The sequence below is a fragment of the Varanus komodoensis genome, unplaced genomic scaffold (assembly GCF_004798865.1).
Source record: "Varanus komodoensis strain SLA01 unplaced genomic scaffold, ASM479886v1 scaffold40, whole genome shotgun sequence".
NCBI lineage: Eukaryota > Metazoa > Chordata > Lepidosauria > Squamata > Varanidae > Varanus > Varanus komodoensis.
In genome coordinates, this window is record NW_025335942.1 from 2,114,952 (window position 1) to 2,140,333 (window position 25,382).

The window sequence follows — 25,382 nt, forward strand, 5'->3', positions numbered from 1 at the left end:
CAACAGTGTATTTTTTGGCCCCAGGACAAGGCTTCCTGCTACACCCAGGCCTTGGAAGGTATGTGATGACCATTTTATTATGGAGACCCTATGGAGGGATGGATGCCCTCCAGAATGTGCTGTCCTTCACAGCTGTGCCCAGATCTTGTAAATTCCAGACAGTGGCTTTCCTACTTGGTCTTCATCTCCTCATGCCCTTGACTTTCCCTGGCATTATTGTCTTCTCTAGAAAACAGAATATTGCCACTAGCAGTGAGTTTGGGACCAAAGACAGGAAGGTAGGAAGAGGTACCGTTTCATGCCAGACTGCTCTGCAGTGACTATGACACGCTCATCAGTTATGTGGGCCTCTTGAGAATAGAACATTGCTAGAGGCCTAGCAGGAATCAGATGCATCATTCATTCAGTTAGAATATTTGTATGCTGTCCTTTCACAGAGCCTCAGGACGGCTTACATAACCATTTAGGGGTTCAATGCTCTGTTTTGAAAGCCATACATTCTTTGAGCATGTTTCTACTGACCTCAAGAACCAAGATGTGCTATATGGAACAGATGATCAGGATCCAGTAGGTTAGCAACTTTCCAATAAATTGCTGGATTCCTGGAGCATACAGTGCAAGATTGTGGCCGTTGGGCACTATTTGTGAGGTTCCCAGGGACATCTGTGAGTCTGCTGCTGGAAGAAGATAGTGCTGAATTCAGTGATATTTGAGACAGCCATCTTGCATGCAGGGTGGATAAAAATCAATTATTTTAAAAATAGATTTTTAAATTTTAAATAGGATTTTTTAGATTTAAATTGGATTTTCTAATTTAAATTAAATGCATTTTGAAGAAAAATCTCAAGCTCCTTTTCTATTGAAGATAAGTTACAGTCCAAAGGTTATTCATCATGAAAGAAAGATTAGTTTTTAGTTATGTAGCATGAGGCTGTATATTCATGCAATGTTGAATTTTTGGGTAAATGAGTTCCATTACTCCATTCACAATGTCCTGCTCTTCCAGAGGTTTTTGTAAAATTATTGGGCAACTTTTTTTACCTAGAAGATACAATCGCAGATGCTCGGTTTACAGTTTTCAACACTGCGAATTTATGTCTGCAGAGATCACATGCCTCTTCTTCACAGCAAACATAGAAACAGAGTGAGTCAGAAGGGGCCTCCCGGGCCATCTAGTCTGACCCCCAGCTCCAGCCGGCTCCACTCACGACATGCCCACCATGTGGACGTCCAGCCTATCCTTAAACACCCTCACCGATGGGGCGTCAACGAGCTCCCGTGGAAGCCCATTCCACACCCTCGGGGTCCTGACTGTCAGGAAGTGCTTCCTGGCATCCAAATGGAACCTGGGTTCCCTGAGTTTTGCTCCATTGCAGCGTGTCCTGCCTTCCTCTGCAGGGGAGAACAGGTCTCTGCCCTCCTCCGTGTGACACCCCCTCACATACCTGTATGTCGCCAACAGATCCCCTCGGAGTCTCCTCTTCTCCAGGCTGACAAGACCCAGTTCCCTCGGTCTCGCCTCATACCCCGTCCCCTGCAAACCGGCCACCAAACATTCAGAGCTTAGAAAAAGACCTGAATTCTATTGTTCCTTTGCAAACTACGTGCACAGAGCCAACCCCTTACCTTTTCAGTGCTAAGTTTCAAAAAATTCAATGAATAGAAGAAGATTGTTGGGAGTGGAATAGATCTGCACAAGAAGCTAAGTTTGAGGAAGGACGGGCAAGCAGTAAAAATGAAACCTTTTGAGCAGACGCCTCTACAAATCTTTGGATCTTTTTGTGTATGGCCTGAGGTTATCATATTATTTCCCCCCGGATAAGAAAATGTGTAATGGCAGCAGGCCACAAAAGAGACCCGGTTTGGGGATATTTTAATGAAGTTCCTCTACTTACGGGTAAGGCAGGCATGCATGCGCATTATGTAGAAAACCATGATATAAATCTAGTCTTGCTGACCAGTGATTTTAATCATGATTTAAATCAGTTTGATTTAGATCAAATCCACCCTGGTAGTATTTGAGTGAGTTTGATTTCATTGAAGTCCGTGAGATGCAGGCCACCTGATTTAGCAAGGCAGCTCATTGTCTCTATGTTCAAGTAAACTGTGCCTCAGCCCAAACAAGACAGAGGTACTGTCTGGAATGGGGCTGCAATCCCCCTGAAGAATCAGGCTTCTAGTCTGGGGGTTCCTCTTGGATCCAGCATTTTCAGAAAAGGCACAGGTGGCCTAGAGCACCTTTTATCAAGGTGATCTATACTAAGGGATACGCTAACTACATCCCTATCCAGACAGAGATAGCCTTCCTGCAGTTAGTAATCTATGCTCTAGTAAACTCTTCCCTGGATTACTGCAATGTGTAGTCCGTGGGCTGCCTGTGAAAAAGTTCTAGGAACGTCAACTGGTCCTAAATAAGGCAGTGAGATTGTCCCTGTAGTAGCAAACATATTCTGCATGGACTGCCATCTGTTTCAGGGCTCATTCTAAATAGTTTGGAGCTGGGCTACCTAAAGGATCCCACCCCTGGGGTGTGTGTGTGTGTGTGTGTGTGTGCGCGTGCACATAAGATTGTCTTCATTGGTCGTACTCCTGGAGCCCTAGTCAAAGGAAATGAGTTGGGTAGCTGCCAAGAAGAGGGCCTTTTCTGCTTTGGCACCCTGGTTGTTGAATGAACAACAGAGAGGCTCAACCTGTGCTCTTTTTGGTGCTGGATGAAGAACTTCATCTTTGCCCAGGGAATTCAGTCTTTCAGTTTCTGGCACTTTAAATATGTTACTGTATTCATACCTCTGCACTGCTGCTAGGTTTTAGTTTGCTTTATACTTTTAGTTCATCTTTACTTTCTGCTTTTTAAAAATGTTATCATGTTCTGTTTTATGATTTTCACATTGTGTACCACCCACAGAATCTTTGGCTGCTGGACAGTACAGCAATTCAAGAAGAAAGAACAAAGGAAAGATTTTCTCCTTTTCTTGTAGGTACTAGGACCACTGTGGGATGCTATCTCTTCTTGAGATTCCCACCCCAAAGAAAACATTTGAAAGTCCTCCTCCTCCTCCTCTTCTTATACTGGCTCCTTTTATCGTTCCTGTGCCAGCTTATAAACAAAGTCCTTCTTTTCTTGTTCTGAAAAGTACTGAGACAACATTGAGAGCAGTAAAGATGCTTCCGTTCCAAATGATTTTGTTTTGAATTTGGGAATAGTCACAGAGCAGTGGTTAACCACCCCAGACTGCACGCCGTTGCCGGGCATTGTTGCTTGGTAACACCATGCTAACCCTGAGCACTCGGAGTTCGTATCTAATGAAAAGAAAGTTAGACATGGTGATTTGCATTTTAAGAAATCGGTGCCTCCATCCAGTTGTTTCCAACTCCTCTTCTTCTTTTCATTTTAAAAAATCTCGGTTTAAAAGATCAGTGAGGAGAATGGGCTTACCACCTCGTAATAAACTGCTTATTCTGATCTCATTGCTTACTGCCTTCTTAACACTCATCTCTGGCTATGTTTGTTAGCTGGGAGCGCCTGAGGCTTTATTTTGCTCAAATGTGATTTGATAAAAAGGAGTTGGAATTGCCTTTTTCCCCATCCTTCTCTGTAGCTATAGCTCTCTGCCTCCTACTATGTTTTGGGAACTGGTTGCACCTCTATCCCTTTACTGATTCTTTGGTTATGAGCTTTACTTCCAAACACAGCGAGGGCCATTGCCAAACATCCGTGGCAGAGAACATAGGTGCATTGTCTGTTCTCTGGAAGTTTTTGTTTCGTTTTGAATTTGTTTCATAGCAGAAACTTAAAAGGCAGTAAAAGTGTTTGGAATTCTGAAGAGCTGTCTAAGCAAAGAAGGAAGTGTTTGAAGCTGAGGGTGCAAAGTAGTTCGTATTTCTCTTTAAGCATCAAACAGCAAAGATGGCATTTCTGGAGAAGGACAGTTGGGAATACATAGTAAAGAACTACCTGTGTCATTCAATCTAAAACAGACATTCTCTGGCAGATTGATTGTTCTTGTAGAACTGTGGGGCTCCTTTAATAATAAAACTTTAGGGCCGAGTTTCTCATCTGTTCGGTTGACTAAGCATAGCATCAGCCCAGTCTCCTGTGTTTGTATCTCTGTAGCAATACTATATCATCCATACCTTTGCAAATGCAGGTTTGGACAGCCTGGCAAGAACACAGGTGACCCTTAGATCCTACCACAAGTCATGGCTTGTTGAGGTGGCTTCCAAGCCCCAGAGTAGAGGGCTCTGGGCTTGGACAGAGCTAAACCTCCCTGGCTTTATGTGTCAGGTGAACCCAGTCAAAGAGGTAGAAGTAGTTGCTTCCACACAATAATTTTATGGCTTTAAACACCTGGAAGGAAAGGAAGATGGCAGCAGAATGAACGGTGGTTTCAATCCAGTGGATTATTAGGCTGTTTCAGTTTTGTTGACTTGAGTGAGATTGAAGCAACGTTCATTGTAGCCATGCAGCCCAGTCTCCCTCCAAGCTTGCCTCAGAAGAAATTTATGGGTATGTGGGATTAACCTTCTAACAAAACATGCATGTGTGTATCCGAGCAATGCATAAAATGTTGTATCTTCACAGCAGTTTCAGATAAATTATATTGGTGCAAACGGGTCACTGTATTCCAGCTAAGTTTCAAATTATGTGGGGAGAGAGGACAGAGAACAGCAGAATAATCCCACATTAAAGTTCCTTAATAATTGTGTCAAGGCAAAGGCATTTTAGTGATCCATTATCTACCTCTCATGAAAATAGAACTGATTTCAAAAACCAGGAAGTCAACATGCAGGTGAGATGCAGGTTTGGCTAGTATGCTAAAGCCCAACAAGCTGCGACATGACTCATCCCATCGTTTGTCAGTTTTTCAGCCACTGCCATGACTTCTCCTGATGCTCGGGGAATAGTCTGGTTCAGAGATAATCCACTTTAGCACTGGGCAGGTTTGAGATGGTCAAGAGGCTTGGATTTGCCGCTGGTTTCCCGGTAGATCGTGGCCAGTGAGAGGCAGCCATGCCTCCTCAGCTGCATCTTGCTTAGCAGTGCCACCGTCATGCCCAGCCTGAGGAACGCCAGTGATCAGAGGCCAGAAGGCAGTCTTGGCCAAGGGAGTGTGTCCCCCGGTAATTCCTGTGGCTGAGAAATTAAAACACCTCGTCAACCTCAGGGTAAGTTTTCTCATAGGACTGCATGGACCAGTGGAGAACTCCCGTCAACCTTCCCCAGAGATGGTGCATAGATATAAAAGATGTGTAGATACAGGTCACGAATCCCAGACACTCCTGCATGGGCAGTATGCCGAATCCATGCTTGAGAACCTTGTTGTGGGTCATGGCGCTAGACTTGCCCTTCTCCTTTTGGTTTAGAGTTTGTCTGTGCTTGGGCTCACTGAGGACTCTGATCTGTGGATTCGGGTGATGAACCCATGTGTGTCCTGCTGTAATAGAGGGGTTCACAGTCTCCTCAGCATATTGTCGGTTGCAGGGCTTGGTGCTGAGCACGAGAACAACCAACTCAAATGGAATATCAAGCCAAGGTTTAACTGTACATTCCAATTCTGGCTTATCTTTTCAGCATGATTCTGCATTCACAACAACCCAGAGTTTAAAAGAAGTCCTGGGTTGTTATAACTTGCAAACCCAGCCGGGGGTTTTTTTTTTCCCCCATGCTGGGAGACGTCCCGATTGCTGCTTTCCACACTACAAGCTGTGGTTAAAGAATGCATCAGGATATTTCCCCCTGCAGTCAATCGCCCTCCCTGCTCAGTGCCTTTAAAACTGGGCAGTGTTTTCAAGGATCGGCTGATCTCTAGCCCTGCTCTCCTGATCGGAATCTCACTTGTCTGATCAGAATGCTTTGTAGCAGCACAGAAAGCGACATCTTTTAGGAAGCCGGTGGGTGCTATCATTGCCCAGTGATGTATGAACTTCCTTCAGAGGCACTGGAAAATGCTGAGCAACTTTACCAAGGGCAGCTCTCAAACCCGCATTCTGTACCCTTTTCTGATTTTGGAGAGACCTGTCTCCACAGCCCTTTGGTGGTTGCCATTTGTGTGTTTAATTCCTTACTCAGCTGACTCTGGTCCCATTCAACAATTCATTTGGAGTCCACAAGGGCTTTAAAGCTAAAAGGATTAAGGGAATAGTATCTGAGTATACCAAATACGGGCAAAGAAGCAGCAATGGCAGCCCAGCCTGTTAACAGCTGAGTGTGCAGTTACACAGAGCACCTGACTTTCCATAAATCAGGCAACAGAGCTAAGGTCCTACCAGGAGACATCCAAGGTGCTTTTTTATCTTTCTGCTTCTGCATTAAAGGCCCCATCCTTTGCACCAAAGGAGCAACTTTTTTTAATGGAAAAGTGAAGAAGGACAGAGATTTATGGCCCTTTCAGGCCCTCATTCTAAGAAATGCTCATGGATCGGCTAATGCTGACATGTCTTTGTGCTGACCAGGAGCTATAACGGAAGGGAATCCCCTTATTTCTTGGAAAGTAGGGCAGAGCTGCTCAAGCCTTTTATATACATCCCAGCATGGAGAGGAGAGGAGAGGAGAGGCTTTCAGCATTGCTGCTCAAGGCGGGAACACAAAACCAGCAGAGAATTCACTGTGCTGGGAGCTAATCAAATAAGTCAGCTTTGTAACAGTGGCTCATTTGCAAAATTGAAATAGGATTTCCTGAAAACAGCAGAAGAAGGGTGTGTGTGTGTGTGAGAGAGAGAGAGGGGGGGGGGTTCATTCTCGGTTTGCATTTGAAATTCAGTATTTTTAGCACAAAGCCACAGACCATTTGATTAACGTTTGGTTAATGCAGGACTAGGGGTGGTTTGAGGCCAAAAGGTGACAACATGCAAGGTGTAGACCAGTTTTTGCCATATGGCTTGTCACATCTTAGAGCTTAATTTAGCCATCTGCTCCTTAATGTTTACTATACAAACAAATTTTTGCCCTCTGGGGTTTTAGTACACTTTTTCATGTTTTACTTCCACAGGGTGTCAACATATTGCAAGCACTATTCTATCATCTGCTTGAATAATGCCATCAAGAAATTATAACTGTGAAAGTAGTTCTATGTGGGAAAGTCAAGCAGTATCATTGTCTTAACAGATACAGCTTTATTAATATAAGTACCTCACAGCTTTAATCCTTTTTACCTGTCTTTATGCTTAGCCTTTGGCTACAGTAAAAGATTCTCATCTTCTGGTAGCCCTGTTTAGAGAGAAATTTATCTCTCTTTCTGACAAATGCAGCAGAAAAACTTCCACCTGGTTTGTCTTGCTCTAATTGAAACGTGCCACATCCACATCACTACAGGGAATGATAATCGTCTTCTTGACAGCAGGAAAATACCTTTCCTGTTCAGCTGTCACTGAATGTGGGTAAGATACTAAACTTGCACAAAATAGATTTGTAAGCGGAAAAACGAAAACAAAAAATAAAAGAAGTGGAAGAACAAAGTGTTTAACAGAGGTCCATGCGTGAAGGACACAATCAACCTCTTTCTTGTGATTATTTCTTTCTACTTTGTTACAATATCTAGAATGTTTATCTTATGGATAGGAGAGCTGCAGTCCCTTGCCTAACAGAGATACTTTCTGCGATAACTTCAAAAGGCAACTTTAAGGCTGAAGATGGCTCCTCAGAATAGCAGGGCCAAAACGTTTTGGGCTCTGATGAAAAGAAATATGTATTTTCCAGCTCCTTAAGACATGTCCTTTCTCTGTATCTCTGTGGCAGATGCTTTCTAGTTTGTCTGCTCCCTCTCAAGCCAGTGAGCTTCAGCTTTCTACTTTCATGAAAACTTTTCCACATCGTGTTGTGTACCAAAGAATGCCAGTGCATTGCAGAGGGTTCTGGGATATGTAACAAAATTTACATATTTCACCAGAGGCACTGTTGGATCTCACTGTTACTTTGAGCAAGCTGCACAATCTGCTGCAGTGATGCATTTTAGGGGATTATGGTCGCTGCCGGGTTTTCTTTAAGAGGCGTTACTAATGCATTTTTAATCCCAGACGATTATTCAGATCCCAGACTGCATGAGTTGTTCCCACAGCAAGCATCTTCATGCCATACACCTATTTATGGCGTTCCTACCTGGATAGAACAACTTGATTCTAGTGGGAGTGATGAGGGGGATGGTTGGGCAGGAAGCTGCAGCAGGCCTCCTTGTTTCTGTCCCTCCTTAATAGTAATAATCTTGCACTATCTCATGCCATTTTATCACCAGGTAATCTCTACTTGGAAGCTATGGAAGCATTAGATTTGGCCAGGGATCCAGGAACAAAAAGGATATCAGTAGAATTTGGCTTCTCTGTGGCTCTGACTTGATTTATCAGCTGTATCTGCAGGTGCTTGCTGTGCAACCCCTTTGGATACACTCTTTTCCTGGGACATCAGCAGAACCTTGGGAATCAGAACAGTAATGGTGCCGGTGGATGGGGAAGGTTGCATTGTCTTCTGTGAGGAATCAATGCAGGTGACCTGTTCTAACTTGCCACCTTTCTCTGGAATGCTGGTACACAGGATTTGGGAGAGTCCCCAACTTTGTTTATAATTTCTTTCAGGGGTTTTTTGTAGAGTTGTCTGATTTAAATTTGACTCTTCAGACCTATATTAGAGCCGTGAGACAGAGACATCGATCAACCTATGGATTGATCAAAAGATAGACAGATAGATCAGTGCCTTCTATATATCTATATCGACATCTATCTAAAGATAAAAATGCCAGGTTTCTACTGGGGCAGTCTCATTTTTCCTGATGGAGCCATTAGCAGCAATTCCAGACTAGACAGGAAGAAACCCACTGCTTATTTAAGGCAGAGAGGGAGAGAGAAGTCGCACCTGCTATCTGGCTTGGCAGCTGTTGAGACAAAGATTTACGTGAGCGGCCCTCATCATGATCAGGCCATTGCTGTGGGCTATAAATTAGGAATAAATTGTGACCCAGTGATGTTGGCGCCCACCGGTGCTGTTCATGACTTCCATGCTGATGTAGTCCGGATTGTAGTCCTGCTGGCACTAGGTATATGCACCAGAGTGGCCAATCCTAGTTTTGTCCTTCGCATGTTAATTGAGTGCGGGAGCTTCCCATGTAGGAAGCCCAGCCTCACAGCATCGTATGCTGAGCATGGGCAGTTGCATGCATAAAGCCTGCACGTGGCAAGATGATTGTGGGAGAGAAGAAGGCATGCGAGAGAAGAAGGCATGCGAGGCATTGAAGAACAGGGTAGTCACCTCTTCCCCAACTCAAGCTTCAGCATCAGAGGGCTGGGCGGCGGGGTGGGCTGGAGAGGTGATGCAGATTGCTGTGTTTGTGATGAGGAGAAAGCCTGTCTCTACACGACTTCTTGCTCTGCAGGTGTGTGTGTGTGTGTGTGTGTTGTGGATCCACACATTTTTTCCAGGAAGGACAGGATCCCCTCCCCAGCACAGAAAGGCTGTGCACACCTGCTGCATGCCTGCAGGATTCTTATGATGCTTTGCCTGTCTGTTGAGGTGAACGGCTTCTGCGCATTGCCATCTGTTGGAGGGTCAGGGTGAGGGTCTAGGGACCGAGTAAGGGTGTTGCCGAACCTGGCTGCGGGGGAAAGAAGCTTTTTGAGACAAGGGTTTTGAAATGTTAATATTGGGGATGTGTATAAAATTCACCGAATTAAGTGACGCATTTGTTAGTATTCAAATTGTGTGCTGTGTAACTGAATGCAGATCTGAATTCTTGCATGTCTCTATAAAACCCCCATGTGTAGCAAGTGAACCATACGTCATTAAAGAGCATAGTCTCCCTCTCCTCAAAATCCAGTCCTGGTAGTTCTCAGTTCCCATCACACTGCAGCTGCATAGCTATACAGCAAGGCAGCGTGTTGAGTCGCCATTGCTAAGCAAGAAAGGTGCGGGCCTACTGCTGGAGGGGTGACCCCATCTGGAAGTGGAGCAGGGGGCTGGACTCAATGGCCGTATAGGCCCCTTCCAACTCTACTCCTATTTTGTTCTATTTATAAGTCTTTGAAGGATGATGTTGGCATGAGATGCTGCAGGATGCACTTGACAAGCACTGGGATGGAACAGGAGCTAAAGCTGGGACTAGAACAGGACTGTGCTGAGAGGCACCCGGGGAGACAGAAACGGCCCAGTGTTGTGCTGAAAAGAAGCCTATGGATTTCTGGAGCAGAGTGAACAATTGCTGAAAACGGGTTTCTTCTCAGCTGTGTTGGCCAGAGATTTTATTGGTGCCAGGACATAGTCAAGTCTAGCAGAAATGGGTTTTCCCTCAACAGAAGACGTTCACTACTGGCTTTTCTACCAGCCTTCCTTCCCTACCGTAGCCCCATTAGAAGTTTTTGACGTCTTCAGTGCTTTGACGCTAGACTTTTTGTGGGTAGGACTCCATGTATGAGGTTCTTCTACTGGGTGTAGCTCACTGCCTGAAAACTGGAGGACCTTCTTGAACAATGTGGGAGGTGGAGTGAGAAGCTGTAGGAGAAACCGGGAAATTGGTGAACATACCTCTGTCTTCCTTCTTCTGGGAGGATCATCATCTGGACCTCAGTCTCCTCCTCAAAAGCATTGGATACGACCCAGTATTTCTGTGTTTGCCTGTATTATCTCTCAAAGAGAGGTTTAATATAGTCACCCACAGAGGATTTAAGTGTTAAGAAATCCCAGCATTTGGGTGTCTACACAGTCCACAACAACATGGCTGACAAATCACAGTTTTGCCGTGCTTAAAGCGAGATGGGTTCTGATGAAAATACGGAATAATTGGTGGTAGTAATTTGATTTATGTTTTTGATACAAATTGAGGGGACAAATTATGGTCCCCCCTTCCTCTTCTAACCTGGGGTGAAGTGAATCTATTTGAAAGAAGAGGGTTTTTTTTTTAAATGAGATTTTATTTTTTTTAACTGGCGTCACTGAAAACTATTCTTTGCATTTGCGTTGACTGGATTGTGCATCAGCAGCAGATGGTTGGGTCAGATGCTATGACTAACTAGGTACCTCGTTGTGTTTTCCTTCTTGTACTTTAACGAAGGATTCATTTATTGTTTTAAGCACCTTGTTTCTGTTAGGTGATTTCTTTTGCTTGCAAGGCAAATGGCCCCTAAATTCCTAAAATGTGCAGAGGGGCATGACTCTGACACCCCTAGACATTGAGTGACTGCAAGATGGTCTGAAACCAGAGATGGCACCTTGACCTTGGCACTCCGGCCACTTCCTCCTTGGAGCCAGCTAGGATGGAACCAGCTGTCCCCAAGGTCAGGAAAGCAACCTTAGAGAGATGTTAAGGAGGGCATTTCAGGAGACAAGGCTGGGAGGAGACTGGAGTGGCGCAAATATGCCTTGCCCTGCAGCCGCTCCGGCCTCCTTCATGCCCCTCTGAGAAGTCCCAGCTCTTGTATCGCCACCCCGAGACACTGTAAACAGTGGGATGCGACTATTTTAAATAAATAAAAGCAATCAAGCACAGCAGGAAGAGCAACGATGCCCTTCTGGGGCCCTCTCTCTCTGTGCTGGATACCTGTAAGCTCCAGATTTGGGGGCTTGCAACAGAATTGCGCCCTCCCTAGGGTCGTGCGTCCTTGCGGGTGTGTGTTCTCCTTTCCCTAACGCTGCTTTCTTGGCTCTTTTGCAGCTGGATCCCGGGCTTCCTATAGCAGCCAACATAGCCACCTGGGCTCTGAGTTAAGGGCACTGCAGTCTCCGGAGCACCATATAGATCCTATTTACGAAGACAGAGTTTATCAGAAGCCCCCTATGAGGAGTCTCAGCCAGAGCCAGGGGGACCCTCTTCAACCAGCACATACAGGCACCTACCGCACTAGCACAGGTAGGTGGAAATAACCCAGGCTTCTCTCCCTCCCCCTCCCCCTCCCCCTCCCCCCAGCTTAGGTAGGTATATTGATTGAAAGCACAAACTGCTGTATTTTACTGGTTTATCAGAAGCACGATAACTGAAAGCCGTGCGAGCTGTTAATGCAACAAAGCATTCCAGCATCTTTTATTCCCCCCACCCCTTTCTTAGGCTCTTTTTTCTCCTTTGAACCAACCCTGTTATTGGATGGCTCTCAGAAACAGCCCTGACTCCTTTGCTTTGTTCAGTGGCTAAGGATGTGTATAATTGCAAGGGGGCGGAGACTTTCTCTCATTTGCAACCAGTTGGCTTGATAATTTTGTGGGGTGGAAGGCGGTGGACTCAGACAGAAGTGGAACATACATTCCTTTTCCTCCATTTCACATGTATGGACACATGTCCACTCGCTCGCTCACTCGCCCGTCCATTCTGTCACCCCACGTAAAGTAGCGATCAAAGTGGCAACATTTCAGTCCGTCTTTCAGTACCATTGGCTCATCTGTAGAGTAACAGTTGCATGCTCATTCATCAGATACGTTAGCGTGCAAGTCTTCATTGTGCAATGTCATCTGAACCGTGCGAAACAGAATTATACTTGGCGAAATGGGAACAACAACCAACTCGGCAGTGCCAGTTAATATCGGAAGGGGCCTGCAGCCAGCACACTCCGAACCAAAATAGCTTCCACACAGACATGTAGAAACTAACTTTAGGAATTATTGTGGCATTAGTCATACTTTGGAGATGTTTTCTTGGCATTCCTGATCTTGTACAAAGGAGGAGTTTGAATTTTCCCAAATCAAAAGGGACACTTTGCTTTAACAGAAGGCCTGTTTTGATTCTGCTTCCGCCTCTCTGTATTCACATTTCTAAGCATGGAATTTCTTATTTTCTTTTTAATATTTTGATAATTAATTTTGTGTTCTGTGTGAATCCAGCATTGTTAGGCCCATCCAAACATGAAGAATCCAGCAGTTTAATTTGATTTATAAATAACTTCATTGCCTAATACGAAACAAGAGAGTCAATAAAGAACCACTTAGGAGCTAGTAGTAATGACTATCAGTGGAGCATTGAAAATACAAGGCTTGGAAAGGAGTTCTCCTTATATACATGACAAGGAGATATGTTACAGCAATAATTAGATTGTAAAACGGATAAGGAGTTAGCAAAAGAAGTAAGGATGACCTCGTATTTGCAGTGGTAACCTTGAGTCAATGAAATTGGATTTATATTTGTACATTTCTTATGTCTGGTATGATTAAGTATGTGTGGAACCATCTAAAAAGAAGGATACTAGAGAGAGGAAAAATGGTTGGCAAATGTAAGGCAACATTGCATCAATTTTTCAGTTGAAGGTTAATGTGGTTTTGGGGAGGGGGGCGTCACAGCAGAACAGGGTGTTGCATGGCATTTCCCAGCTCGGTGGTGAAAATCCTTGATGCAGAATTTACTAGCCACCTTCTCTCTTCTGGGCAAACTATAAGCAAAAAATTAAACTGCACTGACCTTCCTGCAGACATGCTGCCTTCGGGGGGAAAGGTAGAACTCTCGTAGACTTGTGACTTATCATCACTTATTTATTTTTACTAAGCTGTCCCAACCAACGCTGTAAATAAGCCATAGCTATGAAGATACATTGCTCTGCATCATGTCGTGTCTTCTAATGGCAACAAAGCAATTAAAAAGAAAAGATGCACACTTCCGGGCATGGTACTCTCCGAGAGCTCATGCTATGATGATTCCTTCTCAAATATGTCTCCTTGGTCCTGCCACACTGGCATAAATTACCCACAGCCTGGGCATACTGAGCCAAACCTTGTAGCAGCCTCCATGGAACGAAGCAGGAAAAGCCTTATTTTTACGAGGACGGTCACTTTGGGTGCTCCATGTTCCTAAGCCTCCCAGTGCTGTTTTTTTAGTCTCCTGGCTCTTTCTTCCCTTATCTCTTCTGCAAGCTCCTGGTTCCTTGACTTAGGTATGTGGTCAGAATTTTCTCCCAGTTCTGGCTTTCTGCGTATGGTTCCCTGCTCTTACTGGTGCTCATGAAATTGCTTTCGCTCTGGTGAGCCCTGGAACTCCTTCCCCGTCTCAAAAGTTGCAGTCAAAATGCAGCCTACGCCTCTCCTCTGGTGTCCCACCACTACAGAACCTCATGTTTTTCGAATAAATCACTTCATCCTCTTCCCTTCCTAAATTAAGGTTACATCCTGCTGTTAATAGATTTTGAGGCAGCATTTTACAATTGCAATTGATTCTTGGAAAGTGAATCACTGATGGTTCACTTGCTTCTTCTTTCCTATTAAATCCTACTCTCGTTTCCTGCTTCCACCTCAGTATTGCTGAAATCATGAATTAGTATTTTCTGGATCATCTTTCCTGTTGATTCCTGAATAATTCAAACATTCAGAAACGTATGACTTAGTGCCATTATTAAGTTTGAGTACCGTTCATTGAAGAACTGAGAATTTAGTTTGCGGAATTAACGGGGGCCTGATTTGTCATGCTTGAATAGCTGAAAAAAGACCGGTGGCTGCTTTTAATCTTTAATAAAAGTAAGCTCACTTGGGTTCAAAATGAGTATGGACATTGAATAGTTTAGACTCTGTCAAAGTCATTATCTGCTTCAGCAAATCACCTGATTTGCAGATAGGAAACGATCTTTAGATTATAATATGCTATGATTATTTTTACATTGCTGAATAATATATAACATTATATATTTCAGCGTAATGTCACAGATGAAAGACTCCAAAACACTGCAGACCAACACTTCTGAAACCACTTCAATGGGTGGTTATAACAATGGATGCACGAAGATCTGGCCCATTAGCTACTAGTCTTAGATCAGGCTTACCTTCCTTCCTGATTTTCAAAGCATCTGTAGCTCTGTACTGTGTTGAGTGAGTCAAATGGTTAGGGCTTCAAAATGTTGCCCTACCTCATATCAGAAAGTGAGCTCACGCTTGACAACCGGAACGTGTGTTCTCATAGATGATTGAAGGGGTCCCAGACGTTTTGGACCCTGGAAGCATGCAGGAATCCCAGAAACTGCTGAAGGCACCACCACAAGATGGCTCCCACAGAGGAAATGCCCACCCTCTACTGGCTGCTGTGGGTGGCTGACTAGTCAGAGGGGAGCTAAAGGGGGTGGGTGGAAGAAAATATGGCTAGAAGCTGACAGGGAGGGAGAAACAGCAGGGCAAGAGAGAGAGAAATAGGAGTGCTAGAGGCTGCGAAGCAGGGGTAAACAGCAAGGCAAAGGGTAGCAAAAGGACGAGGCTTAATCCTAGGAGGGGCAGAAACAGTGAACAGGAGGTGGGGAATAGCAAAGTCTGTATGGGGTGGGGGCAGAAATAGCGAGAAAGAGTTTGGCCAGAAAGCCTTGGCAAGAAGGCTGCCCTAATATTTTCCAAGGTTTTCCTTTAAAAAAGATCTTGAAAAGGGGGCATTTTGTGGCTCCTTCTGGAAGTCCTCTTGCGTGCTGTGTTGAGACCCCTGGGCTGTTGCCTAACGGTGGAACTGACAACTTTTGGACCTAAGGGCATGTGAGCTACCAAGAGCCTGGGGCTTCTGCAGTCCACCACCATCTCCTCTGATAAGGTCTCAAGGAGGCACTTGGAAGGTTCTTTGTCCTTTATCCCTACAACTGAGCACGGCATTGTATGCTATACTGGAAAAAAAAAATAAGAAGGTATCTTCTTGCAGAAGCCACAGCTTCTAATTCACACTTTTCTTGAGCCTGGATGTAAAGGCAACCTGTCTGTGGTTATTAACAAATGCAAGTGAAGGCCACCGTTCTCCTTGTGGGCGGAGTTGAGGAGAGAGAGGACACAAGGCATAACATGGGCACAGTCTATCCTGAAGGTAATTTGAATCACTTTTTTCGGAATTGCCTTACATTGGCCATTCTGCAGTCTTCTGATCCAGTGGCAGATCCCTGGGACATGTTCCATACTTTTGCTAGAAGACTTTTGCCATTTCACATTGGAGTTTTTCCAGATTTCTAAGAGGACGACCATGTAGGGCCAACAATTCAGTCATTTTTAATTAGTAAGATGAAGCATGAACTGGTTTCTTGCCATTATTTGCCTTAGACCACCTTCCTGAAAACTTCTGTTTAGATCTTCCGCAGTGAATAGGGATGAAAAGAATCCATTCAGCTTTGGTCCCAGTGGTGACGTAAGCTGTCACAAGCACACTCCTATACTCTGGTTGGGTATGGTGTGTCTTTAACTTCTTGAAATTTCCCTCCCCCGCCTCCCTTTCTGTATGTAAATGCTGCCACCAGGAAGTTAATTCCAATCTTTTTAATGAACCTCTCCCTCAAAATTGTGCCTAAGCTATAAGGCTCTTTGTTGGATTATGTAGTCCTGAGGATGAGATGCTGATACTCAAACAGCCTATGACACCGAGGTAACAATCAACAAAATAGAACCTTACCTGTACAGGAGGCACATGGGTTTCAAAATGTTCAGGAAGCGTATTTCCTTAGAGAGTAGAACAATGCATAATAACGACATCTGACTGAGATATCTCACTCTTTCCCTTCACACTCCTCACACGAAGATCCTCTTTCTCTTCCAAAAGGCCGTTGGCCGGCCTTTATTCTATTTATCTCAGTTTAATCTTTCCCTTCTGCACTCGAGTTTCTGTCAGTTTCTCTCTCTCACATTTGGCAATATTAGGTTTTGACTCTCCCTAGTCATTAATATGTCCTCTAAGTATCCTACTTCCTTCCCTTTCCCATCAAATCTTCAGTGCTTTCCATAGCACTGTCTGGGATCCTCATGAGGAGGCTTCCTGTTCACATTCTGCAAACTGACCTCAGAGTGATCTCAACCGACTGCTAACTGCTGTCTGACCGATAACTTTCTGCCTTCTTGCCTTGCGCTTCTGAAACTTCCCAACATTTAAAGGAAAACCCATAACCCTCAAATCATTACATAAGGAAACATGTAATTAAAATCAATGTAACATTCAAATATAGACATAATGCTGGAGAGAGGAAACACCTCTGATATCTCCACATACAGCAGGGATGTGTGAATCATGAATGCATGTTCATATTCTAACTGAATGATGGATGAATCAGTGCTTATTAACTATGAAGCTGGACTTTCAAAAGTGTTCATATTTTAAGAGAAAAAGCTCTGTGATTGCAATTTGGGATTAGAAGAGCTTTTTGCCTTCTTTGATTTAGGCAAGCTGCAGAATGACAACTCTGTGCATTAGCAATCTGTAAGAGACACAAGCTCCACGTAGCGTAGATCTTTCTGCTCAACTGCAAACCATTTTGCTCCCATGTTTCTGGGTGAAAATTGCAGGTTAGAAGACCAAGACACTAAATTGCTGCACATGCATAGCACAAATGAGTTCCAGTGTATGGAGGTGAGCTAGAGACGGAACTGGAATAGATGGAGGCTTAAGCTGTGATGTGAGAATAAATTTTCCATATACACAGTGGAGGAATTATTATTATTATTATTATTACATTTCTATGCCGCCCCTTGCTGAAGCCTCGGGGCGGCTTACAACACAATAAGATACATTGAAATAAAATAGAACATAATAAATTACAAGGCTTGTTTAAATTGTGAGCCGCCCCGAGGCTTCGGCAAAAGGGGCGGCATAGAAATGTTTTAAATAAATAAATAAAATAAAATAAATTGCCTGCCAAATCTTACTGGCCCTTAGTTAATCAGGTTCAGCCATTGGCAGAAGTTCCTCTCATATTCATCATGGGATACCTATGACATTTTAGTTACTCACTTCAGAATTTTAAGTTGTCGGTGCAATTTAACTCCAGACTGAGAAGCAACCAAAAGATAATTTTGGAGAGCAGTTCTAATCCCCAGATCTCCTGGCCAGACTGGGTAAGGATGGAGCAGGAAGTGCATGGAGTGGGGTGGGGGGGCATAGGCACACGTCTGTCCAGGAACCCCACCCCAAGGATGCCCTTGGAAAGTTTTACCTGTATAGTCCTGGTGGCAGTTCCCAAAAAGAACATTTTGGGAACAGGGCGGGGGCGGGGGCGGGGGCTGTATTATATTTCATTACACTGGACACAAAGCATTTTTACTCTCGTTACAAGCCTCAGTTTGGACCTCGCAGCTATGCCAGCCTATAGAGGTTGTAGTTAATTGTCTCCACACAACAGAAACAGAGGGTTTTTTAAAAAAAATCGTCACCAGAAGAAAAATAACTTTTCATGTCTCGTGTCCTAACCGGTGCAAGCAGGACTTCGAAAGCAGTGGGTTGCCTGCCTGCCTTTTCATTTCAGGTTAGGATGGCTCTGTTGGGAAAAAGATGTGCATCTTGTATGAAGTAGCGTATGAGTGTCATTTGTAGCCTCATTTTTTGCTCGTTCCTTGATTGAAGTGGGTCTTTCTTGCCACTTTGTGTGTGTAGACAACTTCCAAATACCTGATCTTATTCATATTTAAATATGTTGATATAACTTTAATGTGGTGCTCTGTTTTTGGAACATAACTCCCTAAACTCTTCATTTTCAAGTTCTCTTTTGCTTCAGCAATTTGTACATCAAATATACCCTGCTTACAAGTGAAAAATTGTCCTGCAAATTCAATATTAATGCAGGAGTCGATTGACAGTAGAATTCACACTCCTAGGCTTCACACTATTAATAGACAGTGTGTATGTTCCATATACCAGTGTTGTCTTGAAGGTTGTTCAGAAGAGGGAGAACAAAATTAAAAATCCTTTAAAAATAAGGCAATCTGTTCATGTGGTTAAGGCACACAGAGAAAAATAAATATCTCAAGGAGAAAGAATTCTTTTACAATCCCGCTTCAGGACAGGAGCTGTGCTTTATTAAAAATGTTCACAGATAGCAGTATAATTGCTGAATGTATGGTAATTATATCTTGCAAATAACAGCTTTTGTACAGCTAAACAATAGACAACTTTACGCAAGATTACTTTCCTAGATGCATAGGAATACCCTCTGTGACAACATAGCCAGAGCACCAGGGCATCCGCTTGTTGTGTTGATGTACAGGAAACTTTTTGCGTGAACGGGCCCCAAGTCATCGTGATGTCTGTGGCCAGTGTACTGGGAAGGAAATCCTCCACTGTTCAGTGGGCTTAATCGCCAGTGTGTACGAGTACTGTTGGAACTTTCACTTCACATCCTGACCCGAGGAATTGGGCTGAAGCAGGAAGGGGGATGGATGCTTCAGCCACAGGGCAAGTCTGAAGAAGCCCGCCAAGTGCTGCTTGGTGGACTCGCCACCTGGACTTGCCTTTGATCCCCTCATGTTTGTTCATCGCCAGGTTGATCAGACGTTGTCAGAATGTGATACCGCTTTCTCAGCACTTCCCATTCTGTTTCTGATACCACTGCAGAAGGAAACCATTCCTAAGTCATTTCCCTTCAAGGATCTTCAGGACTCTTCTCCCTTTTTCAGAACTCTGTGGGACTCTGGCACAATCCAGAGTTTTCCCATCTTTGTCTTCCCTGCTGTCTCTACTCTTCTTCTCTCGAGCTCTTCACTGCCCTCCTTGGTCTTGCTCACAGCTATCTTTTGGTGGGTTGCTTGACAGTTGTATTCAGGACTTGCTGTGAGCCTCACAGAGAGAACTTGGTTGGAACAGGTGGGGTGGGGGATTCAGGTAAAATTCTTTCTGGGCTCCTCAGTGGAATAAACACTTTGGGGGGGGGGGAGTTTTGCATGAATTCCTTGGGGGAAGGAGAGGCTGTCTGAATTCCCTGGGGGAACTGGGAATTTTGCCAAGCTATTTGGGAGAGCATACATAGAGAACTTTTCTGGATGGAGCACAGAGAAAATCTGCTTGTTAGGTGGCAGAAACAGAAAGAACTCGAAATAGTTGTTAGCATGCGAGTTCAGCCCTTGGACTAAAGTTTCCCAGTAGCTCCATATAACTTAGATAGCAAGGCAGAAAAGAAACCCTGGACAAGAAATCAGGATCCTACTTTCAAAAACATGCTCCCTGCAAACAACCATTGATGGCTGCAAAATACGATAGCCGTTTAACTAGGATTTGAAATAAAAGCAAGCCAGTTTGCCTTAACCGCATCTGGGTGAGTGCCAACGTTCCTCTTCCATGTGATTAATTTGCATGCAGGGCAGGTGGGAGGAAAAGTTCCCACCGACGTCTGCAGTCCTCTCAGGTATGGTTCAAAGGGTGCTGGAGCCGCAACTGCATTGCTTTAGAGGCAAAGAGTCTGCTTTCTGTTAATCTGCTCCATGCATCCAGGGAGTTTTCTGACTTTGCTTTTCCAACAGCAGTCTTCAAGATGCGTTTGAGGATCAGAAGAATATCAAAGCAGTCTGTGCTTTTATTTGGAAGGGGAGGGGGTCAAATGTTTTTGTGAATGTAAGCTTATAGGAATACCTTAAAAGTACAGCCTGGACTCGGCACTTGAACATGGTCAGTGTATCTTTTGGCATGTCCAATAGCCATTTAGACTGGAGGAGCAAGAAACCACTAATAAGATCACTTTGATATATTCAGTGATATATATTGATATATTCGTTTGTCCCTGGGATTGTCTTGCACCTGAGATAATTTCTCACGTACAGAACGATTCTCCACTTTGCCTTTTGTCTTACGGGGTATTTCAGTGCATTTTTTCCCTTTCACATTTCTGTGAATTGCGATATTCCATGTGAGAAAGCAGCAGCTGCAGATTCTCAAGATTAACCTCATTGAGATTGTCTTGGTAAGCTGCACACCCAACGTGGTTTTCTTGCCCTGATACCCAGTCACAAATAAATAAGTAATCAATACTTAAATTAAGCTGGAAGAGGAACATCTTTTGATTTAGTTAATTTAGCTGACCAAGTCTCTGTAGGCCCAACCTGCACAGAGCTAGTAAATGTGCCTAGTTTTATAACGTTAGCATAGTAGGGAGTTTAAAAAGAAATAAATGAGGCAGAGATACCTTTCTTACTAAATAAATTAAGCATGGAGTACCATTGTGAACCAAGAATAGTGAATAATGACTGTCATTAAGGTATAGACATTTCTGCTCTCATTCAGACTGACAGGTCCCAGAGCTTTTGTGTTTGTGCAGTTGTTGCTTCCTTTGATTCTTGTTTAGGCTTTGAGGTGGGTGTGCATAGAATATTTTTATTTTCATTTTAAAACTCAGTTCTGTGCCAAAACTAGGCAACAGATGATTCAACAAGTCATTTTACAGTACTGTAATTCCATTCTATTCGATCAAGTTTTATTGTTGATTTACAGTAAAACAAAAGATTTAATAATTGGTCCCAGGGAAACTGCAAATAATAGTAAATACTGAGTTCAGAGACCGAAAAAATAAACAAGCATGATGGAGAGGAAAATGAACTTGCGGTGCTTTCCTTCCCCAAATTCTGGTGGAGATGGTGCGCAGTAAGAGATATAACTTCATTACACAGCACTGCTTTTCTCCTTCCAGGTTACTCAGATCACTACTTCCATTAATAGAGAGAGCTGCCATACACATTGAAGAGAATCCCAAGGCACTTGGCCTTTCAGGTGACTGGTGGGTTATCCTCCTCATTCAGAACAAGCAAAAAAACCCACTCAAAGTTTCCTTGCATCTGGAATTTTAGTATATGAGAAAGAAAACTAGATCAGTTTCCTCTTCCTTACAGAGTTAGCTCTTTACAAGTAGCGACTCTCAGCCCTATTTTTTCTTTCACTCTTTCTGTTTTTGGACTGCTTTGGATTTCTGCAGTCCAGTGTCAGAACAGTAGGATAGCAGACTTTCCTATCATCAGTTTCCAATTAGAAATTTGGACCTGGGAATTTCAGTTTCCAAGGTTATGATTTCAAAAGTGGCTTGTGACAAGCAGCAACTATCCTGAAATCTGGCATCAGCCCAAAGATCCACACCTGGAGTCAATGCACAGGTGCCTTCCGTGCGTCGCAGTGCTCCCCAGGGATGACGCATCAGTCTGAGGTGAGCTCTTGTGCCACGGCAGCCGCAAGCACAGCATCCTCAGGCCCTGCTATTTGCATTCACTGCTTCTTCAGCCATCCCATCAAAGTACAAGCCATGGGTAGAAGTGCATAGTGAGGATCCTGCTTCTTCCTGCTTGCCATGATTTCCGTAAACTTCTTCAGGCCACGCAGCTTCTCCTCTCATTGCGAAGGGGTGTAAGTGTAGTCCTTGAAGAAAACCAGCAGAACAGATGGTTGTGCTTGATGTTCCACAGGTACTCCAGGGCCTCTGGGCTTGTCCAGAGATCTGTGAGCCAGCAGTGTGATGTGGCTGCAAAAAGGGCAAATGCTATTTTAGGCTGCATTCATGGAAGTGTTGCTTCCAAATCATGTGAGGTTCTTGTTCCCCTCCGCTCAGCAGTGGTTGGGCCTCACCTGGAGCACTGCATCCAGTTCTGGGCACCACAGTTTAAGAGAGATGCAGAAAAACTGGAGGGCAGCAAGGATGCTTCAGGGGGCTGGAAATGAAAGCTCTTTGAGGAGAAATGGGAAGAATGGGGCATGCTTAGCCACAAGAAGAGAAGTCCGCAAAGAGAAACAGTGCTTCCAGAAGGGACCGGGTTCAAGATGCTGGAAACTGAAGAGGAATCACTTAACTGACTTAATGAGTCCAGATATTTTGTGTTAAATTACTGCTCCAGGACATTTTTCCATATAACATAATGCAGGGTGTATTTATGGCATGCATACTGCCTTTAGATCTGTTAAATAAACTTCTTTCAAGTCTGTTGCTGGCCAGGCTGATAGCTTTGCATGAAGTTGGGGAAGGGTGATATAGCAATGGTAGGAATTATTTAAACTCATTCCTCCTTCTGGAAGAAGCTATGTGAATAATGGCAAGCTCTTGACACTTAGTGGTTTTTAAAAACACTTGGTGCTAAAATTTGGGGTAGCCTGTTTGAATAAAGAGAACATGTCTTAAAACTTCTAGCATTCTGACAAAGGACAGTATTTGATTAATACATAAACTGGAATTTGCCTCTGCCACAGGAATGCGTGCCTCTAGAATCTTCTGTTAAGAATAGATACAAGTTTAGACTTTACTGTTGTCCCAGAGCACATGGGAGAAACCTACCCATAATAAGTAAACTGGTAGAACTGGTTAAGTAACCTCGTGTCCGATTAATGCATGTTAATGGATGTTTGAGTTTATTTCTCTTTCTAGATTTTCTAATAGTTACAAAGCACTGGTGGACTATGTGATTTCTCCAAATGCTGAGGATCAGAAGAAACTGAGAACAATTTTTAACAGGATCCTTTTTTCTTCTTCTTTTTAATCAATGCACATGATATAAACCATGGAGGATTTTAATTTGAAAAGATGGTACCTACCTGGAAAAGTCAAGAAATGCACCATTCTGAAAACTCCAAATGTAAATGAAGTGAAAACAGAAGTTTGATTTAAGCACTAAAGAGAAATAAGAGGGGCATATTTTCAACCGAATCCTGCACAGAGTTGCACTGGCTTTTAGAAAAGTGTTGGATCTGTATATTCACCTCCCCCAGTGCTCCATCTCTGTTGCATCTCCAGAAGTCTGGTCTTGATGCCTTCATTTTCAGCTATATATTTTAGGTTTTGACACATAGCAAGTGAAATTTCACATGAACACTTGAATCTGAAATATAAACTTTTTTAATGTTCTTAAAAACTCGTGCATGTTCCATTTTGGAAAAGCTGTTCCTTGACGTCAACAATACATGTCTAATTGGATCAAGAAACTGAAGAAGATGATAAGAATTAGACTATCATAAAGAAGCCAAAAGCCACAAGGCTTCAACGCCTCAAACCCAGCCGGATCCAACTTTGTGGTATGAGGTGATGAGCACAAGTCAAAATGAAACCTCAATTTTGAAAGTCTCTTCCATATTAAAACTCCAATCGATATTTCTTAAGGTATGCAGATTGTCCACACTGGGATCCCAGTGTAAGGGACATACACACTGGAGCTATGGAATGGCAAGTATAAAAGAGCAAAGTCATCAAACTTTGAAAGTGTTGCTCACCCAAGGGACCCACAAGGAACATTCTGATTACAATAGCATTGTGGCCCCACCTCTGCCATCTGTGTTGACAGAACAGAGTCTGGATGTCTTTGTCTAGTTCTCCTGGCATCAAGCTCTACCCAGCCTTTGGATTTTAGAGTTGACTGTAATGTAACAGTGCGCACTGAGTCAACAGCTGGTGGCCCCTGCTCCCAGATTTGCTTCCAGTTAGCGCCAACTTCCAGGGATCATATTAGCCCTGGGAATGAATTGGAACATGGGCCCCCAGCTCCATAACCCTAACCCTAACTATGGATTAGACGCCTTTCTTTGATCTGTGCAGTGACCCAGCTCACCTTCAGTGCCAACCCATAGATTTGGTAAGCAATGGATTGTCTCGGGTTCATGGGTGCACTGCCTCTTTCAAGTCGAGACATTTACCTTTCATGGTCATTTTAACTATGGGGACAAGCCGGAAGTCACACGGTGCCTGATCCAGTGAATTAGGTAGATGGAGACACACTGTAATGTTTGCCATACCAGAAGCACCATGTGTTTTGAATCAATTCAGGATGTCGAGGCAGCCGCGACGGTGCAACTAAAGACAGTCACGAAAGAGGGCTTCCAGAGCTGCTTCAGAAAGTGGCAAGAACGATGGGATAAGTGTGTTTGAACTGAGGGGGGTATTTGGGGGGGGGGGGTGTTAATGACAATGTGTCTTTTACGGTAATTTTTTAAATTTAAACACCGTATTTTCTGATCACACCTCATATAGAACAAAAATAAATAAAACAGAAGAAGGACTGAAAATGCATGAATGTTATGCAAGAAAAGTTTCACCGTGAGAGACAACTTGGGTGCACAACCGATGACGTTTTCGCTGTGACTGCATTTTTTCCTACTTTGTTCACAATCCGAACATAGATGCATCATTCAAACTGCAGAGCGATTTTTATCTCCACTCTTAACTCTCAAACTCTGGATTGTTCAAAGTTAGAGCCATTTGAACTACGAGGGACCACTGTTTATAAAAAGCAAATTTTAAACGTTGAACTATTAAAACACTGGGAAAATAAAAGGGTCTTCACTTGGCACCAAACAGAATACAAAGGAAGTGTCAGGTGCACCTCTTTCAAACAGCTCTTTCCACAGTCGGGGCGCCAAAGCCGAAAAGGTCCGCCTCCCTTTCTTTGGAAAGGGCTCCCGCAAAAAGACCCCCAAAGACGTCCTCAGAGTCTGGGTAGGTACATATGGAAGAAGGTGATCTGTTCAGATAACGTGGCGCCAAGCCACTGAAGGCTTTCAGTGTTAGTGCCAGCACTTCAGATCAGGTTCAAATTTCAACCAGTAGCCAGTGTAGCAGGAAAAGCACTGGCATATTGTGTTCTCACGAGCCAGTTCCCGTCAACAGCCACCATGCCTTATTTGAACCAAGTGAAGTTTCCGGCCCGTGTTCAAAGGCAGTTGCACATAGGGAGCATTACAGTGGTCCAGATGAGAGGTTTCCAGAGCATGGATTATGGTAGATAGGCTGCCTCTGTCCAGATCTGGTCATAGTTTCCATAGCTTCCA

General features: G+C 43.8%; 1 protein-coding gene across 1 annotated transcript in view; it reads left to right on the forward strand.

Annotated features, from left to right (window-relative positions):
• CTNND2 (catenin delta 2) overlaps positions 1–25,382 on the forward strand; it is a 489,283-nt gene that overhangs the window by 241,251 nt on the left and 222,650 nt on the right. Inside the window, exon 7 of the mRNA XM_044442939.1 lies at positions 11,631–11,825. Coding sequence (XP_044298874.1) covers positions 11,631–11,825 — 195 coding nt within the window. The remainder of the gene's footprint in view (positions 1–11,630; positions 11,826–25,382) is intronic.